Source organism: Plasmodium gallinaceum (assembly GCF_900005855.1).
Source record: "Plasmodium gallinaceum strain 8A genome assembly, contig: PGAL8A_v1_94, whole genome shotgun sequence".
In the NCBI taxonomy this organism is placed as follows: Eukaryota; Apicomplexa; class Aconoidasida; order Haemosporida; family Plasmodiidae; genus Plasmodium; species Plasmodium gallinaceum.
The window spans coordinates 84,164-99,351 of NW_021628259.1; the positions used below are offsets into that span (position 1 = coordinate 84,164).

At 20.6% G+C, this 15,188-nt stretch overlaps 3 protein-coding genes across 3 annotated transcripts, besides 6 other annotated features; all 3 read right to left on the minus strand.

Moving 5' to 3' along the window:
• Window positions 1–277: 277 nt before the first annotated feature.
• On the minus strand, window positions 278–1,068 carry PGAL8A_00326300 (fam-g protein; the record flags this gene model as incomplete). Its single annotated transcript, XM_028672290.1, has 2 exons — window positions 278–864; window positions 994–1,068. Coding segments are annotated over 2 exons (662 nt in total), but the record flags the coding sequence as incomplete, so codon positions are not given.
• Window positions 1,069–2,543: 1,475 nt separating this feature from the next.
• Window positions 2,544–3,086: a repeat region.
• A 1,422-nt stretch (window positions 3,087–4,508) lies between these two features.
• Window positions 4,509–5,074: a repeat region.
• A 163-nt stretch (window positions 5,075–5,237) lies between these two features.
• Window positions 5,238–6,699: a repeat region.
• A 51-nt stretch (window positions 6,700–6,750) lies between these two features.
• Window positions 6,751–7,290: a repeat region.
• Window positions 7,291–7,925: 635 nt separating this feature from the next.
• Window positions 7,926–9,431, minus strand: PGAL8A_00326400 (fam-g protein; the record flags this gene model as incomplete). Its single annotated transcript, XM_028672291.1, has 2 exons — window positions 7,926–9,227; window positions 9,357–9,431. 2 exons carry the CDS (start codon window positions 9,429–9,431, stop codon window positions 7,926–7,928), a joined length of 1,377 nt encoding a protein of 458 aa, XP_028528858.1.
• A 2,681-nt stretch (window positions 9,432–12,112) lies between these two features.
• Window positions 12,113–12,656: a repeat region.
• Window positions 12,657–13,343: 687 nt separating this feature from the next.
• Window positions 13,344–13,912: a repeat region.
• A 634-nt stretch (window positions 13,913–14,546) lies between these two features.
• Window positions 14,547–15,188, minus strand: PGAL8A_00326600 (fam-g protein; the record flags this gene model as incomplete). The annotated part of the gene is made up of 1 exon (XM_028672292.1): window positions 14,547–15,188. A coding segment is annotated over one exon (642 nt), but the record flags the coding sequence as incomplete, so codon positions are not given.

Consider the following 15,188-nt stretch of genomic DNA (forward strand, 5'->3'; position numbering starts at 1 on the left):
ATAATCCTATATTCTCTGTTAAACCATTATTTTTTATCATCGTAAATTTTATCAATCTTATGAAAAATTAAATGTTTCATTAAATCAAATTTCTTATTTTTTTTTTTTTTTTTTCCCTGCTCCTTCTTAGATTCTGATTCTGCTTTATTGTCTATCATCTCTTTATTAGATTCGGATTCTGTTTTATTCTCTCTCAGCTCTTTATTAGATTCGGATTCTGTTTTATTGTCTTTCATTTTTTTATTAGATTCGCATAAACGTTCATCCAATTTATTNCTTATGAAAAATTAAATGTTTCATTAAATCAAATTTCTTATTTTTTTTTTTTTTTTTTCCCTGCTCCTTCTTAGATTCTGATTCTGCTTTATTGTCTATCATCTCTTTATTAGATTCGGATTCTGTTTTATTGTCTTTCATTTTTTTATTAGATTCGCATAAACGTTCATCCAATTTAAAGTCATGTTGGTTCTTAACACTATCAGTTATTTTGCTTTTTTCTTCATCTGGAATATCAGGTCCATGAGAGATAAAATGTGGGTCACTAACTTGGTTAGCTGAAATTTTATTACATTCAATATTCAATTTCTGGTCTCTCAATTTAGGGTTCATTTCTTTTGCTTTTCTATCAAAACTCTCCGACAATGATGAAGTATTGGCTCCATGGCATGGATCGTACGGATTCTTGTATTGAATCAGATTTTTACATTTGTTTTTTTCATTATCTAATGGACGTTCTTTTAGGCACCCTTCAGCGTTAGTTTGCTTTTTTTCTTCTGTGTTACCCTCTGTTAATATTCTTTCATATTTTAACTCATTTTTTGTTTGCAATATATTTTCATCAATCCATGTTTTATAAGAATAACACTATGGATTAAATAAAAATTTTTTAAAACAATGTTTTCTTTGTTAGAATAGTAAATCAAATGGAATGTTAAAAAGAATCAGAAATAAAATATATCTATATGTATCTTTTTTGTAAAAATTTTGTCTTACGTTATAAAAACATTGATACATCCAAATTAAAAGATGGAATGTAGTAATTCTTAAAAATAAGGTTAATGTTTTCATATTAATATAATTATAGAATAATATTGAAGTGGAAGTTGTAAATTCAGGTGTAAAATTGTTTCAATTTTCAATAATACTAAATTATGGATTTGTAATATTAGTTTAGATATTATTATAACTTTTATTAATTTCTTAAATTTATAAAATAGAAAATTATTTTCATATGAGAAATGTAATTTCTAATTTTTTATTATTACTTATGATATTATGGTTACTTTAAATAGGAATAATATTCTTAATTATTTAAAAAAAAAAATAAGAATGTTAATTTACAAATAAATAACATATATAATAAATCGGATAAAGTTATTTTAAAAATATTTTATTATAATTTTATTTATCTTTAAATTATGTAAAAAAATAAAATATTTTTAATTTAATGCACATAAAAATTATAAATGATATATATTTAATGTTAAAGAATTTTTTTATTTTTTTTTTCTAAACTACCAATTTCTGTGAATTATGTCGAACTTTAAATTATTTTATACACAGTATATTATGATTTATATATATGAATCTTTGTACATTATAGAGATATATCTAACACAAAAAAAGAAAAAAAAACTGTATAAATTAAAAATTTTTTTATTTATGTATTTGTCATGCAGTATACTACATTTTTCAATATTTTTCAGTTAATATAAAACTAATTTTTGTTTGTGTATATTTTTCTTTTAATTATAACTTTTTTAATTTTTCTAATATACTTTTTTTTATCTTAATTCTTTTTTTTTTATTTATATTATTGATAAAGTTTTATACAATATATATATACGTTTATTTTTTGTTATAACTATTTTTTAAAAAAAATTACTTTTCAACTATTTGAAAAAAAATAAAAAAAATTTATTAAGTACCTAAATTCAAAAGAAAAAGTGAAAATAGGTATTTACATTAAAGAAATTATAATAGCAAATCTTATAAAAAGCACATTTAAAAGTCAAATAAATTAATTACAATTTAAAAAAAAAAAATAAAAATACTATTTTTTTAATCACATATTTACAGTAAAAGATATTTTTTAAAAAAAGTTTTATTTTTTGACAAATTTACTTAAATTATTCTAAAAATACATTTTTATAAATTTACTTTTTTACGAGTAATTCTTATCAATTCAAATTTAATATAAATGTTATTTATTGAATATAAAAGTATATCTTTAGTTAAATATAATAGATTTTTTTTTATTAAATTCAAAAGAATCCATTTATATGGTGATATATTAAATATCAATAAATAAAGATGAAGCAGAATTATAAAATAACTTTTTGCATATATATTTTTATAAACTTCTAATTAAATATAAAAAAAAAATTATTTTTTTTTTTTTTTCCTTTATATATTTATATGATAAGTGTTGATTATTATTACGATATGTTTATTTTCTTTTTTATTTCTAGTTTTATATATTTATAGCACAATTTTTTATTTTTCATTTTATTTATTAAATTTAGGTAACTCATTTGTATAGTATTGATTTATTAACTGGGTGTTCGGTGATTTTGCTAGAGTATTGAACGAACATATTAATAAAGAGCATGTAGAGTTACCTCTACGATTTTGCGTATTTATATTTATTTTTATATGCTTTGAACGAATGATCCTTATTTATGTTATCTACTTCATTCATCATTTTTTTGTTTTCAATAGACATTTATTTACTTTTATAATTATCTTTATTTTTATTAAAAATTTAAATTCTTATTGAATGTTGATTATTAATTAATTGTAAATTAATTGTTTATTTGTTATGAGTTACATTCAGCAATTTAACTATATTGCTGTTGAATTAACAAAAATTAATAATTAGTAAAAATTAAAATTAATTATATGAATATTAATTACATGAAAATTTTCTTGTCATATATATAAAATTTTCTCTCACAAATTATAAATATAAATATTATGCAAATTAAACTCTTTTATATCTAAATATCTTTTAACTATTTAAGATATCATTTTTATTCGTACTAAATCTTATTCCCGATTTTTATTTTACCAATTTTCTCTCTTTCATTAAATCTTTTTAAAAAAAATGAATATATTTTTTTTATACGTATCTCCATTTATTAAAAAAATAATAAAAAAAAAAAAAAAAAAAATTTTTTTTTTCTTTTGCGTTTGCGTGATCAACTACGTATTCATCGTATAGCTAGTCCTTTTTATTACCAAAAAGATTAATGAAGTCTTTAATTAAAAAGCATAAATGAATTCAACAATTGTCCCTTCCTAATAAAACTTTTTTCTTAAAAGGTTAAATTTTATAAGACATCTTTGTAAATATTAATGGAGAATTTTAATAAGAATTTTTATTTTTTATATTTAATTTGTTAAAATCTTCGACGTATTATTAATAAAAAGTTGTGTGTATAAATACTATCATTTTTAATATATTAGCACTAATTTTTCTCTTAAAAATAATCATAAATTTAATAAAATTGCATTTTTTATGATTTATAATTTTTTAATATTATATGTAGAAGTTGTTCTTACTACTAAAAATATATAAAATATAAAAGTGTCTTACGTTTCACATAGATATTACATGATATTAAAATAATTTGAATAGTTTGAGTTTTGGAGATATAGAAACGTAAATTATCCAAATAACATTTCATGAATATTAAAATTATTATAATTATTATAAATAGGATAATATTCCTAAGGAAAAGAAATTATTTATAGCTCTGATTTATAAATGGTTATTAAATTACTTTTTTAGTGTCAAACAAATAAATTTATAAGGAAAATGTAGTGTAAACTCTACTTAATTTTAATATAAAATATTTATTTTTATTAATAAACATTAAATATAACTTCTTAGTTAATTATTTTTTTTTTATTAAAGCAACTCTCTAAAATGTAATTTCCTTAATATTACATTTTATCTTAAAATAAAAATATACATTTTATAGTAGTCTGCGCATTATCCTCCAAAAAAAAAAAACAGAAAAACTAATTTTTTTTTTAAGATTACATTTATTTTTAGTAATGAAAAAAATATAATCATAATTTATATTTTTTTTGAATTGTAAGTACCGACACAAATAAATATTATTATTTATTTATTTTTTTTTAAGTGTGCTCACTTTAAGCGCAAGTATCTATATACTTATATTTTTTGTTTGCATACTTTTTGAATAATTATTTTGGAGCAAACATTTATGATAGCAATTGTCCTTGCGAAATAGCATGCACAAAATAGAATGTTTTTATTCTATTTATTCGTCTAAATATTATACAAAAATGGCAAATAGTATTATTTTTAGAGAAATGTATTAACCGATATAATCAATATAGGTAAAGCTAAATATGTTCACTATATGTCAAGAAAACTTTGTGATATTCAGCGGAAATAGTGTACAATATAAAAAAAATTATTTTCAATAATTACAACTCGTGAAATATTTGATTATTATATTAAAGGATCTATGGTATTGATTTATTAACTGGATGTTCCGTGACTTTGCTAGAGTAATGAACAAAAAAATTAATAATGAGAATGTAGAGTTTCCTCTAGGGTTTTGATGTATTTACATATACTTTCATATGCTTTGAAGAGTGATTCTTAATTATGTGATCTATTTCGTTCAGCATTCTTTGATTTCAATAGGTATTTATTTACTTTAATAAAAATCCTTATTTTAATTAAAAATTTAAATTCTTATTGAATATTGATTATGATTTAATTGTAATTTATTTATTTCTTTGTTATGAATTATGTTCAGCAATTTAAATATATTGCTGTTGAATTAACAAGCATAAAAAATTAGTGAAAAATAAAAATTAATTATACGAATATTAATTACATGAAAATTTTATTGTTATAGGTATAAAATTTTCTCTTACAAAATTCATTCAAATCATATTTCATTCCAGAAAAAAAAAATCTTTTTTTTTTTTTTTATTTTTTTTTTATTTTAATTTATTGGTAACAAATATTTTTCTAATTGATTTTTTTAATCAATATTTTTCCTGATGATCTTTGTATTTTTTTATCAAATTTTATTCTTGACAGTTTTTGTACTTTTTTTTTAAAAATAAGTACAAACAAAAAAAATTGATCATTTTTTTTTTTTTTTTTTGTGTACATGACCAACTTCGTATTCTTCATTTAAGTAATCTTTTTATTTTCCAAAAATCTTAATAAAGCCTTTTATTAACCAACTATAGAACAGGAAAATTATATATATAAGAAAAATATAGAAATCATTTAATGTATTGGTTTCATAGTAGTAAATTCGAAGGACATTGTGGAGGAAATAAACACTAAAGAAAATACAAAAACATTTTTGGTGGCCCAATACTAGTAAAAATATAGAAGAATACGTCACAAATTTTTTAATTTGTCATGTAATGCGTAATAGGAAATTTAAACCCAACAATAATCAAGATTTATCAAAACCGAATGTATTTGATATGGTTCATTAGATATTATAAGACCTAAAACATGGTAAGGTACAAAATACAATATATGAGTAGCAACAGATCATCATTCACCTTTTATGGTAACTAATATAACTAATAAAACACCTAATTCTAGGGACGCAAGTAACATTATAAAAAAAAAAATGGATACCTATATTTGGATGCCCTAGAAGCATTTTAACAGATCGCGGTTCAATTTATACTAGTCAAGAATTTAATAACTATATTACAAGAGAATTACAGATTAAATTATATCATACCAGGGCATATTACCCCAAGGAAACGGTATAAATGAAAGCTCTCATAAAAGCTTAGATTATATCATTAAGAATTTATATGAAGAAAAATATCCACCTTTTGAAGAAATAGTACAAAATGCAGTACTAATATATAATAATACACCTCATGGAGCGATAGGAGAAACACCCTATTTTGCTATGTTTGGAATAGATTGTATCTGTCCAGAATTTGCAAAGTAAGTACCAGAAACAACTTCTGAGATGAGGATTATATACATAAACGATCGATGGAAAAACATACGTGAAAATGTTAAATCAAAAGAGAACCTATAATTGAGAATAAAAATATAAATGTTGGAGATATAATTTCATACTAATTACCGGAATACAAAAGGAATCAAATGAAACACTATAGTGGGAATATACAATATAAATCTTATTGGTCATTTCCTCACAAAGTAACTAAAATTGCAAGAGAAATTTTAAAAGCAATACCTATATACTATAGAGATAAAGAAGTACAAATTCCGACGTCAAAAATAAAATTGTTAAGTAACAAAACTAGAGAGATATATGAAAAGCAACTGGAGAATTTAATACAAGTTACGAATAAAAATAAAAGGAAACTAAATGTGATGCATGATTTAAAGTCTAAAGATTACCTAGATATTCATAAACGGAAAAGCATTATAATAAATGACATTAACGATAATCAGGACAAGCAAATTGAAAAAGGAGTACAAAAAGGAATTGATGTAATAAAACAAGCCAAAAAAAACAAACTTTAAGTAATAACCATTACTTTCCCATGGTGATAGAGTATGGTTAATAAAAGGCATCATTAACCCTTTTGGTAATAAGAACGACTAGCTATATGAAGAATACGCAGTTGGTCAGGCACACACAAAAAAAAAAAAAAAAATGATGATAAATTTTCTTTTATATTTCTTTAAAAAAAAAAGATAGATACATAAAAAGTAAATATATTTATTTTTTTAAAATGATTTAAATTAGAAGAAAAATACTGGTAAAATAAAAATTGAGAGTAAGATTTAATACCAATAAAAATGATATCTTAAACAGATAAAAAAAATATATACATAAAAGAGATTAATTAGCATAACATTTATATTTTTAATTTGTAAGAGAAAATTTTATACATATGACAATAAAATTTTCACGTAATTGATATTCATATAATTAATTTTTATTTTTACTAATTGTTTATGTTTGTTAATTCAACAGCAATATAGTTAAATTGCTGAACATAACTCATAACGAAGAAATAAATAATTTAGATTTAATTAATAATCAACATTCAAGAAGGATTTAAATTTTTAATAAATATAAAGATATTTATTAAAGTAAATAAGTGCCTAATGAAATTAAAGAATGCTGAATGAAGTAGATTACATAATTAAGAATCGCTCGTTCAAAGCATATAAAAGTATATATAAATACATCAGAATCGTAGAGAAAACTCTACATGCTCTTTATTAATTTGTTCGTTCAGTACTCTAGCAAAGTCACCGAACATCCGTTTAATAAATTATCTGGTAATAATTTTGCATCCAACTTTTTTTCTCCTATTTTATCCTCTACATTTACTATCTGATTTATTTACTTTTCATAAATTACATTTTTAATTTATTAAATTATCATTAAATGAATTTGCTAGAGTAATGAAAAACAAATTATTAAAGAGAATATGGTGTTTTCTCTAGTAATTAAATGGATTTTAAATCTAATATTAATTATATAAACAAATAAACTACAATAATGCGGTTCATTGTGAATTTACTTTGATAAAAATTATGTATTTTTATTAAAAACACATATTCTCATTGATTGTTAATTTTTAAATACAAAATATTTATTGCTTTTTATAAGTAATTTTCAGTAATTTAAGTTCACTGCTTTCAAAAATAATAAAAATACATAAATAATAAAAAAAAAATTTAATTATATTTATATCACTTAACGAATATTTGATTCTTAAAAATTAAAAAATATTCTCATGAAATTTTTTTTTTCTAAAAAATTTTTATCTTTTAATTTTTTTTTTTTTTTAAATAAAATTCATCTCTATAAAAAAAATTTAGACAATATATTAATTTTTCTTTTTTTTACTAGATCTTGCACATGAATAATCCTATATTCTCTGTTAAAACATTAACTTTTATTTTCTTAATGGTTATCAAACCTCTTAAAAAGAAATTTCAAAATATTTGATTTCTTATTTTTTATTTTATTTTTTCCCTTCTCATTCTTAGATTCGGATTGTGTTTTATTGTCTATCATATCTTTCTTAGATTCTGATTCAGTTTTATTGTCTGTCATCTCTATCCTAGATTCAGATTCTGTTTTATTGTCTGTCATCTCTATCTTAGATTCAGATTCTGTTTTATTGTCTATCATCATTTTCATAGATTCGGATTCAGTTTTATTGTCTGTCATCCTTTTCATAGATTCGGATTCAGTTTTATTGTCTATCATCTCTTTCATAGATTCGAATTCTGATTTATTGTCTGCCATCTCTATCTTAAATTCAGATTCTGTTTTATTTTCTATCATCCCTTTAATAGATTCTGATTCATTTTTATTGTCTGTCATCTCATTCTTAGATTCGGATTCTGTTTTATTGTCTGTCATCTCATTCATAGATTCGGATTCTGTTTTATTGTCTATCATCTCTTTATTAGATTCGGATTCTGTTTTATTGTCTGTCATCTCATTCCTAGACTCGGATTCCGTTTTATTGTCTCTTATCTCATTATTAGATTCGGATTCCGTTTTATTGCCTCTCATCACTTTACTAGATTCGGATTCTGTTTTATTGTCTCTCATCTCTAGCTTATATTCAGATTCTGTTTTATTATCTATCATCCCTTTCATAGATTCGGATTCAGTTTTATCGTCTCTCATCTCTTTTATAGATTCGGATTCTGTTATATTGTCTGTCATCTCTTTCTTAGATTCGCATTCTGTTTTATTGTCTGTCATCTCTTTCATAGATTCGGATTCTGATTTATTGTCTGTCATCTCTTTCTTACATTTATCTAAAAATGTCCAAAATTCCATGTCGAGTTCATCCTTAACATTACGAATTAATTCTTTTTTTTCTTCTTCTGATATATCACTTCGATGAAATATTGAAGATAGTTCATTGACCTTGTTAGCTGAAATTTTATTCCATTCATTATTCCATTTTTGGTCTCTCCATTTAGGGTCCATTTCACTTGTTTTTTTATCAAATATTTTCCTGAATAACGGATTAGTTTTTCTCTGCCATCGATCGCGCGGATTCTCGTTTTGAATCGGATTTTCCCATTTGTTTTTTTTATTATCTAATGAACATTCTTCTAGGCATCCTTCAGAGTAAGTTTGCATTTTTCCTGCTATATCACCCTCTGTTAATACTCTTTCATATTTTAGCTTATTTTTTGTTTGCAATATATTTTTATCAATCAAAGATTTATAGGAATCACACTATGGATTAAATAAAAATTTTTTAAAAGTATGTTTCTTTTATTAGAATAGTAAATCAAATGAAATGTTAAAAATAATTAGAAATAAAATATATCTATATGTATATTTTTTGTAAAAATTTTAACTTACGTTATAAAAACATTGATACATCCAAATTAAAAGAAGGAATGTAGTAATTTTTAAATATAAAATTAACGATTTCATATTAATATATTTATAAAATAATATTTAAGTGGAAGTTGTTAATTCAGGTGTAAAATTTTTTCAATTTTCAATAATACTAAAATATGGATTTGTAATATTAATTTAGATATTATTATAACCTATATTAATTTCTTAAATTTTTAAAATAGAAAATTATTTTCATAAATGAAATGTAATTTCTAATTTTTTATTATTGCACATGATATTATGGTTACTTTAGATAGGAAAAATATTCTTAATTCTTTAAAAAATAAAATAAAAATGTTAATTTACAAATAAATAAAATATATAATAAATAGGATAAATTTATTTTAAAAATATTTTATTATAATTTTATTTATCTTTAAATTATGTAAACAAATTAAATATTTTTAATTTAATGCGCATAAAAATTATGAATGATATACATTTAATGTTTAAGGTTTTTTTTTTATCTTTTTTTTGTAAACTACCAATCTCTGTGAATTATGTCGAACTTTAAATTATTTAATATACGGTATATTATGATTTATAAATATTAATATTCGTATATTATAGAGATATATCTGCATCAAAAAAAGAAAAAAAAACATTATAAATTAAAAATTTTTATACTCTTGTATCTATCATACAGTATACTACTTTTATGACAAATTTTCACTTAATATAAAACTAATTTTTGTTTGTGAATATTTTTCTTTTAAACATAACTTTTTTGATTTTTCTAAAATACTCTTTTTTATCTTAATTCTTTTTTTTTTATTTTTATTACTGATATATATTTATACAATATATGTACATATTTATTTTTTGTTATTACTATTTTTTAAAAAAAATTACTTTTTCAACTATTTGAAAAAAAATAAGAAAAATTTATTGAGTACATAAATTCAAAAGTAAAAGTGAAAATAGATTTTTACTTTAAAGAAATTATAATAACAAATCTTATAAAAAGCACATTTAAAAGTCAAATAAATTAATTACAATTAAAAAAAAAAAAAAAAAAAATACTATTTATTAATCATATATTTACAGTGAAAAATATTTTTTAAAAAAAGTTTTATTTTTTGACAAATTTACTTAAATTATTCTATAAATACATTTTTATAAATTTACTTATTTTCTAGTAACATTTATCAGTTTCAAAATTAATATAAATGTTATTTACTGAATATAAAAATATATCTTTAGTTAAATATAATAGGTTTTTTTTTATAAAATTCAAAAGAATATATTTTTTATTGTGATATAAAAAATATCATTAAATAAAGATTAAACAGAATTATAAAGTAACTTTTTGCATATATATTATTATAATCTTCTAATTAAATATAAAAGAATATTATTTATTTTTTTTTTTTTTTTGCCTTTATATATTTATTTGATAAGCCTTGATTATAATTACGATGTGTTTATTTTCTTTTTTATTTTTAGTTTTATATATTTATATCACAATTTTTTATTTTTCATTCTACTTATCGAAAATCTAGGTAACTCAATTATATAGTATAAATGAATTCAACAATTTTTCCTTCCTAATATAACTTTTTTCTTAATACGTTAAATTTTATAATACATATTTGTAAATATTAATGGAGAATTTTAATAAGAATTTTTGTTTTTTAAATTTAATTTGTTAGAATCTTTAACGTATTATTAATAAAAAGTGCTGTGTATAAATACTATCATTTTTAATATTTTAATGCTAATTTTTCTCTTAAAAATAATCATAAATTTAATAAAAGTGCATTTTTTATGATTTATAATTTTTTAATATTATATGAAGAAGCTGTTCTTACTACTAAAAATATAAAAAATATAAAAGTGTCTTACATTTCACATACATATTACATGATATTAAAATAATTTGAATAGTTTGAGTTTTGGAGATATAGAAAGGTAAATTATCCAAATAACATTACACGAAGTATTAAAATTATTATAATTATTATAAATAGGATAATATTCTAAGGAAAAGAAATTATATATATCTCTGATTTATTAATGGTTGTTAAATTACTTATCTCGTGTCAAACAAATGAATTAATAAGGAATATATAGTGTAAACTGTACTTAATTTTGATATAAAATTTTTATTTTTATTAATGATTATTAAATATAACATATTAGTTAATAATTTTTTTTTTAATATAAGCAAGACTCTAAAGTGTAATTTCCTTAAAATTACATTTTAGCTTAAAATGAAAATATACATTCTATAATAGTATGCACATTACCCTCCAAGAAAAAAAAAGAAAAACTAATTTTTTTTTTTTAAGATTTTATTTTTTTTTAATTGTAAATACACACACAAAAAAAATATTATTATTTGTTTATTTTTTTTTAAGTACGCTCACTTTATGTGCTAGGTTGTATATACATATATTTTTTGTTTTCATACATTTTGAATAACTATTTTAGAGAAAACTTTTATGATAGCAAATTGTCCTTGAGAATTAGCATGCACAAAATAAAATGTTCTTATTCTATTTGTTCGTCTAAATATTATACAAAAAAGGTCAATAATATTGTTTATAGATCAATGTATTAACCAATATAAACAATATAGATAAAGCTAAATATGTTCACTGTACGTCAATAAAACTTAGTGGTATTTAGCGGAAATAGAGCACAATATAGAAAAAATTATTTTTAATAGTTATAACTTATGAATCATTTTATTATTATATTAAAGGATATATAATATTGATTTATTAACTGGATGTTCGGTGACTTTGCTAGATTAATGAACAAACAAATTAATAAGGAGCATGTAGAGTTACTCTTACGATTTTGATGTATTTATATATATTTCTATATGCTTTGAACAAGTGATTCTTAATTATGTGATCCATTTCGTTCAGCGTTATTTGATTTCAATAGGTATTTATTTACATCAATAAAAATCCTAATTTTCATTAAAAATTTATATCCTTATTCAACATTTATTATTAATTAAATGTAATTTATTTATTTCTTTGTTATGAGTTATGTTCAGAATTTTAAGTATATTTCTGTTGAATTAACATACATAAACAATTAGTGAAAATGCAAATTAATTATATGAATGTTATTTACGCGAAAATATTATTGTCATATATATAAAATTTTCTCTCACAAATTAAAAATATAAATATTATGCAAATTAAACTCTTTTATGTGTAAATGTTTTTATCTCCTTAAGATCTCATTTTTATTGGTACTAAATCTTACTCTCCATTTTTATTTTACCAATTTTCTCTCTTTTATTAAATCCTTTTAAAAAAAATAAATATATTTATTTTTACATATATCCATTTATTAAAAGAAAAAATAAAAAAAATTTAATAATTTTTTTTTTTTTTTTTTTTTTTTTTCCGCGTGTGCAAAACCAACTACGTATTCTTCATATAGCTAATCCTTTTTATTACCAAAAAGGTTAATGAAGCCTTTTATTGAGCATTAATGGACGAATTAGGATATGTCATCATAAAAAAAGAAGGATAAACATATATATATCATGGAAGTTAAACCCGATGTAAAGGAGGATGAATTAAAGAATTGGAATAAAGAAATTATTCAGAATTTTATTAAAGCACCTAACTTAATAGATCAGGAAAATAAAAAAGAGTTCGAAAAAGTATTAAGAAATAATACAAGACTCTTGAAAAAAAAAATAAAATCATGGAACCTAACAACAAATACAAAGTTTCTATTCAGGTACAAGGAAAACCTCGGCGTTTTAACCCTAAACCATTGCTTTATTTATTGGGTGTCGGTGACTTTGTGGTTTATAAAAGGCTTCATTAACCTTTTTGGAAAATAAAAGAACTAGTTGAATGAAGTATACGAGGTTAGTCATCCATACACACACAAAAATAAAAAAAATTGATGATTTTTTTTTTTGTTTGTACTTCTTAAAAAGAAAGTTCAAAGAATGTCAGAAAAAAAAAATTTGATAAAAAAAAATGTAAAAATAGGCAGGAAAAAAATTGATTAAAAAAAATCAATTTTTTAAAATATTTGTTACTAAGAAAATAAAAAAAAAAAAAAAAAATAGATTTTTTTTTTTGGGAAATGGAGGAATTAAATGAAGTATTTTTATGATGAATTTTTCAGAAGAAAATTTTATACATATAACAATAAAATTTTCATGTAATTATATTTATATAATTTTTTTGTTTTTGTTAATAATTGTTTATGTTTGTTAATTCAACAGCAATATAAAATAATTGCTGAATATAACTGATAATAAATAAACTAGTAATTATAATTAATTAATAATTCATGTTAAATAAATATTTAAATTTTTAATAAAAATTAGGATCTTTATTAAAGTAAATAAATACTTATTGAAATAAAAGTATGCTGAACGAAGTAGATTATAGTTAAAGATCACTCGTTCAAAGCAAATAAAAATATATATAAATATACAAAAATCGTAGAGGCATCTCCACATGCTCTTTATTAATTTTTTTGTTCAGTACTCTAGTAAAGTCACCGAACACCTAGTTAATAAACCAGCTGGTAATAATTCTGCATACAAATTTTCTTATTCTATTTTATCTTATACTTTTAATAACTGATTTATTTACTATCCATAATTTACATTTTTAATTTATTAAATTGTCATTCAATGAATTTGCTATAATAATAAAAAACAAATTATTAAAGAGAATATGGTGTTTTCTCTAGTAATTAAATGGATTTTAGATATAATTTTAATGATATAAACAAATCAAGTGCAATAATGCGGTTCATTGTGAATTTACCTTGATAAAAATTGTGTATTCTTATTGAAAACATATATTCTCATTAATTATTAATTTTTAAGTACAAAAATTTATTGCTTCTTATAAGTAATTTTCAGTAATTTAAGTTTAGTGCTTTTAAAAATAATAAAAATACTTAATAAAAAAAAAATTTTAATTTTATTAATATCACTTAATGAAAATTTGATTCTTAAAAATTAAAAAATATTCTCATGAAATTTTTTCTTTCTAAAAAATTTTTCTTTTTTATTTTTTTTTTTTTTTTAAAAAATAAAATATATCTGTATAAAAAAAATTTAGGTAAAATATTAATTTTTCTTTTTTTTACTAGATCTTGCACATGAGTAATTCTATATTCTCTGTTAAAACATTAACTTTTATTTTCTTAATGGTTATCAAACCTCTTAAAAAGAAATTTTAAAATATTTGATTTCCTATTTTTTATTTTATTTTTTCCCTTCTCATTCTTAGATTCGGATTGTGTTTTATTGTCTGTCATCTCCATCCTAGATTCAGCTTCTGTTTTATTGTCTGTCATCTCTTTTATAGATTCGGATTCTTTTTTATTGTCTGTCATCTCTATCTTAGATTCAGATTCTGTTTTATTTTCTATCATCCCTTTAATAGATTCTGATTCTGTTTTATTGTCTGTCATCTCTATCTTAGATTCAGATTCTGTTTTATTGTCTATCATCCCTTTCATAGATTCTGATTCAGTTATATTGTCTGTCATCTCTATCCTAGATTCAGATTCAGTTTTATTGTCTGTCATCTCTATCCTAGATTCAGATTCAGTTTTATTGTCTGTCATCTCTATCTTAGATTCAGATTCTGTTTTATTGTCTATCAGCATTTTCATAGATTCGGATTCAGTTTTATTGTCTGTCATCTCTTTCATAGATTCGGATTCTGATTTATTGTCTGTCATCTCTATCTTATATTCAGATTCTGTTTTATTTTGTATCATCCCTTTAATAGATTCTGATTCAGTTATATTGTCTGTCATCTCTATCCTAGATTCAGATTC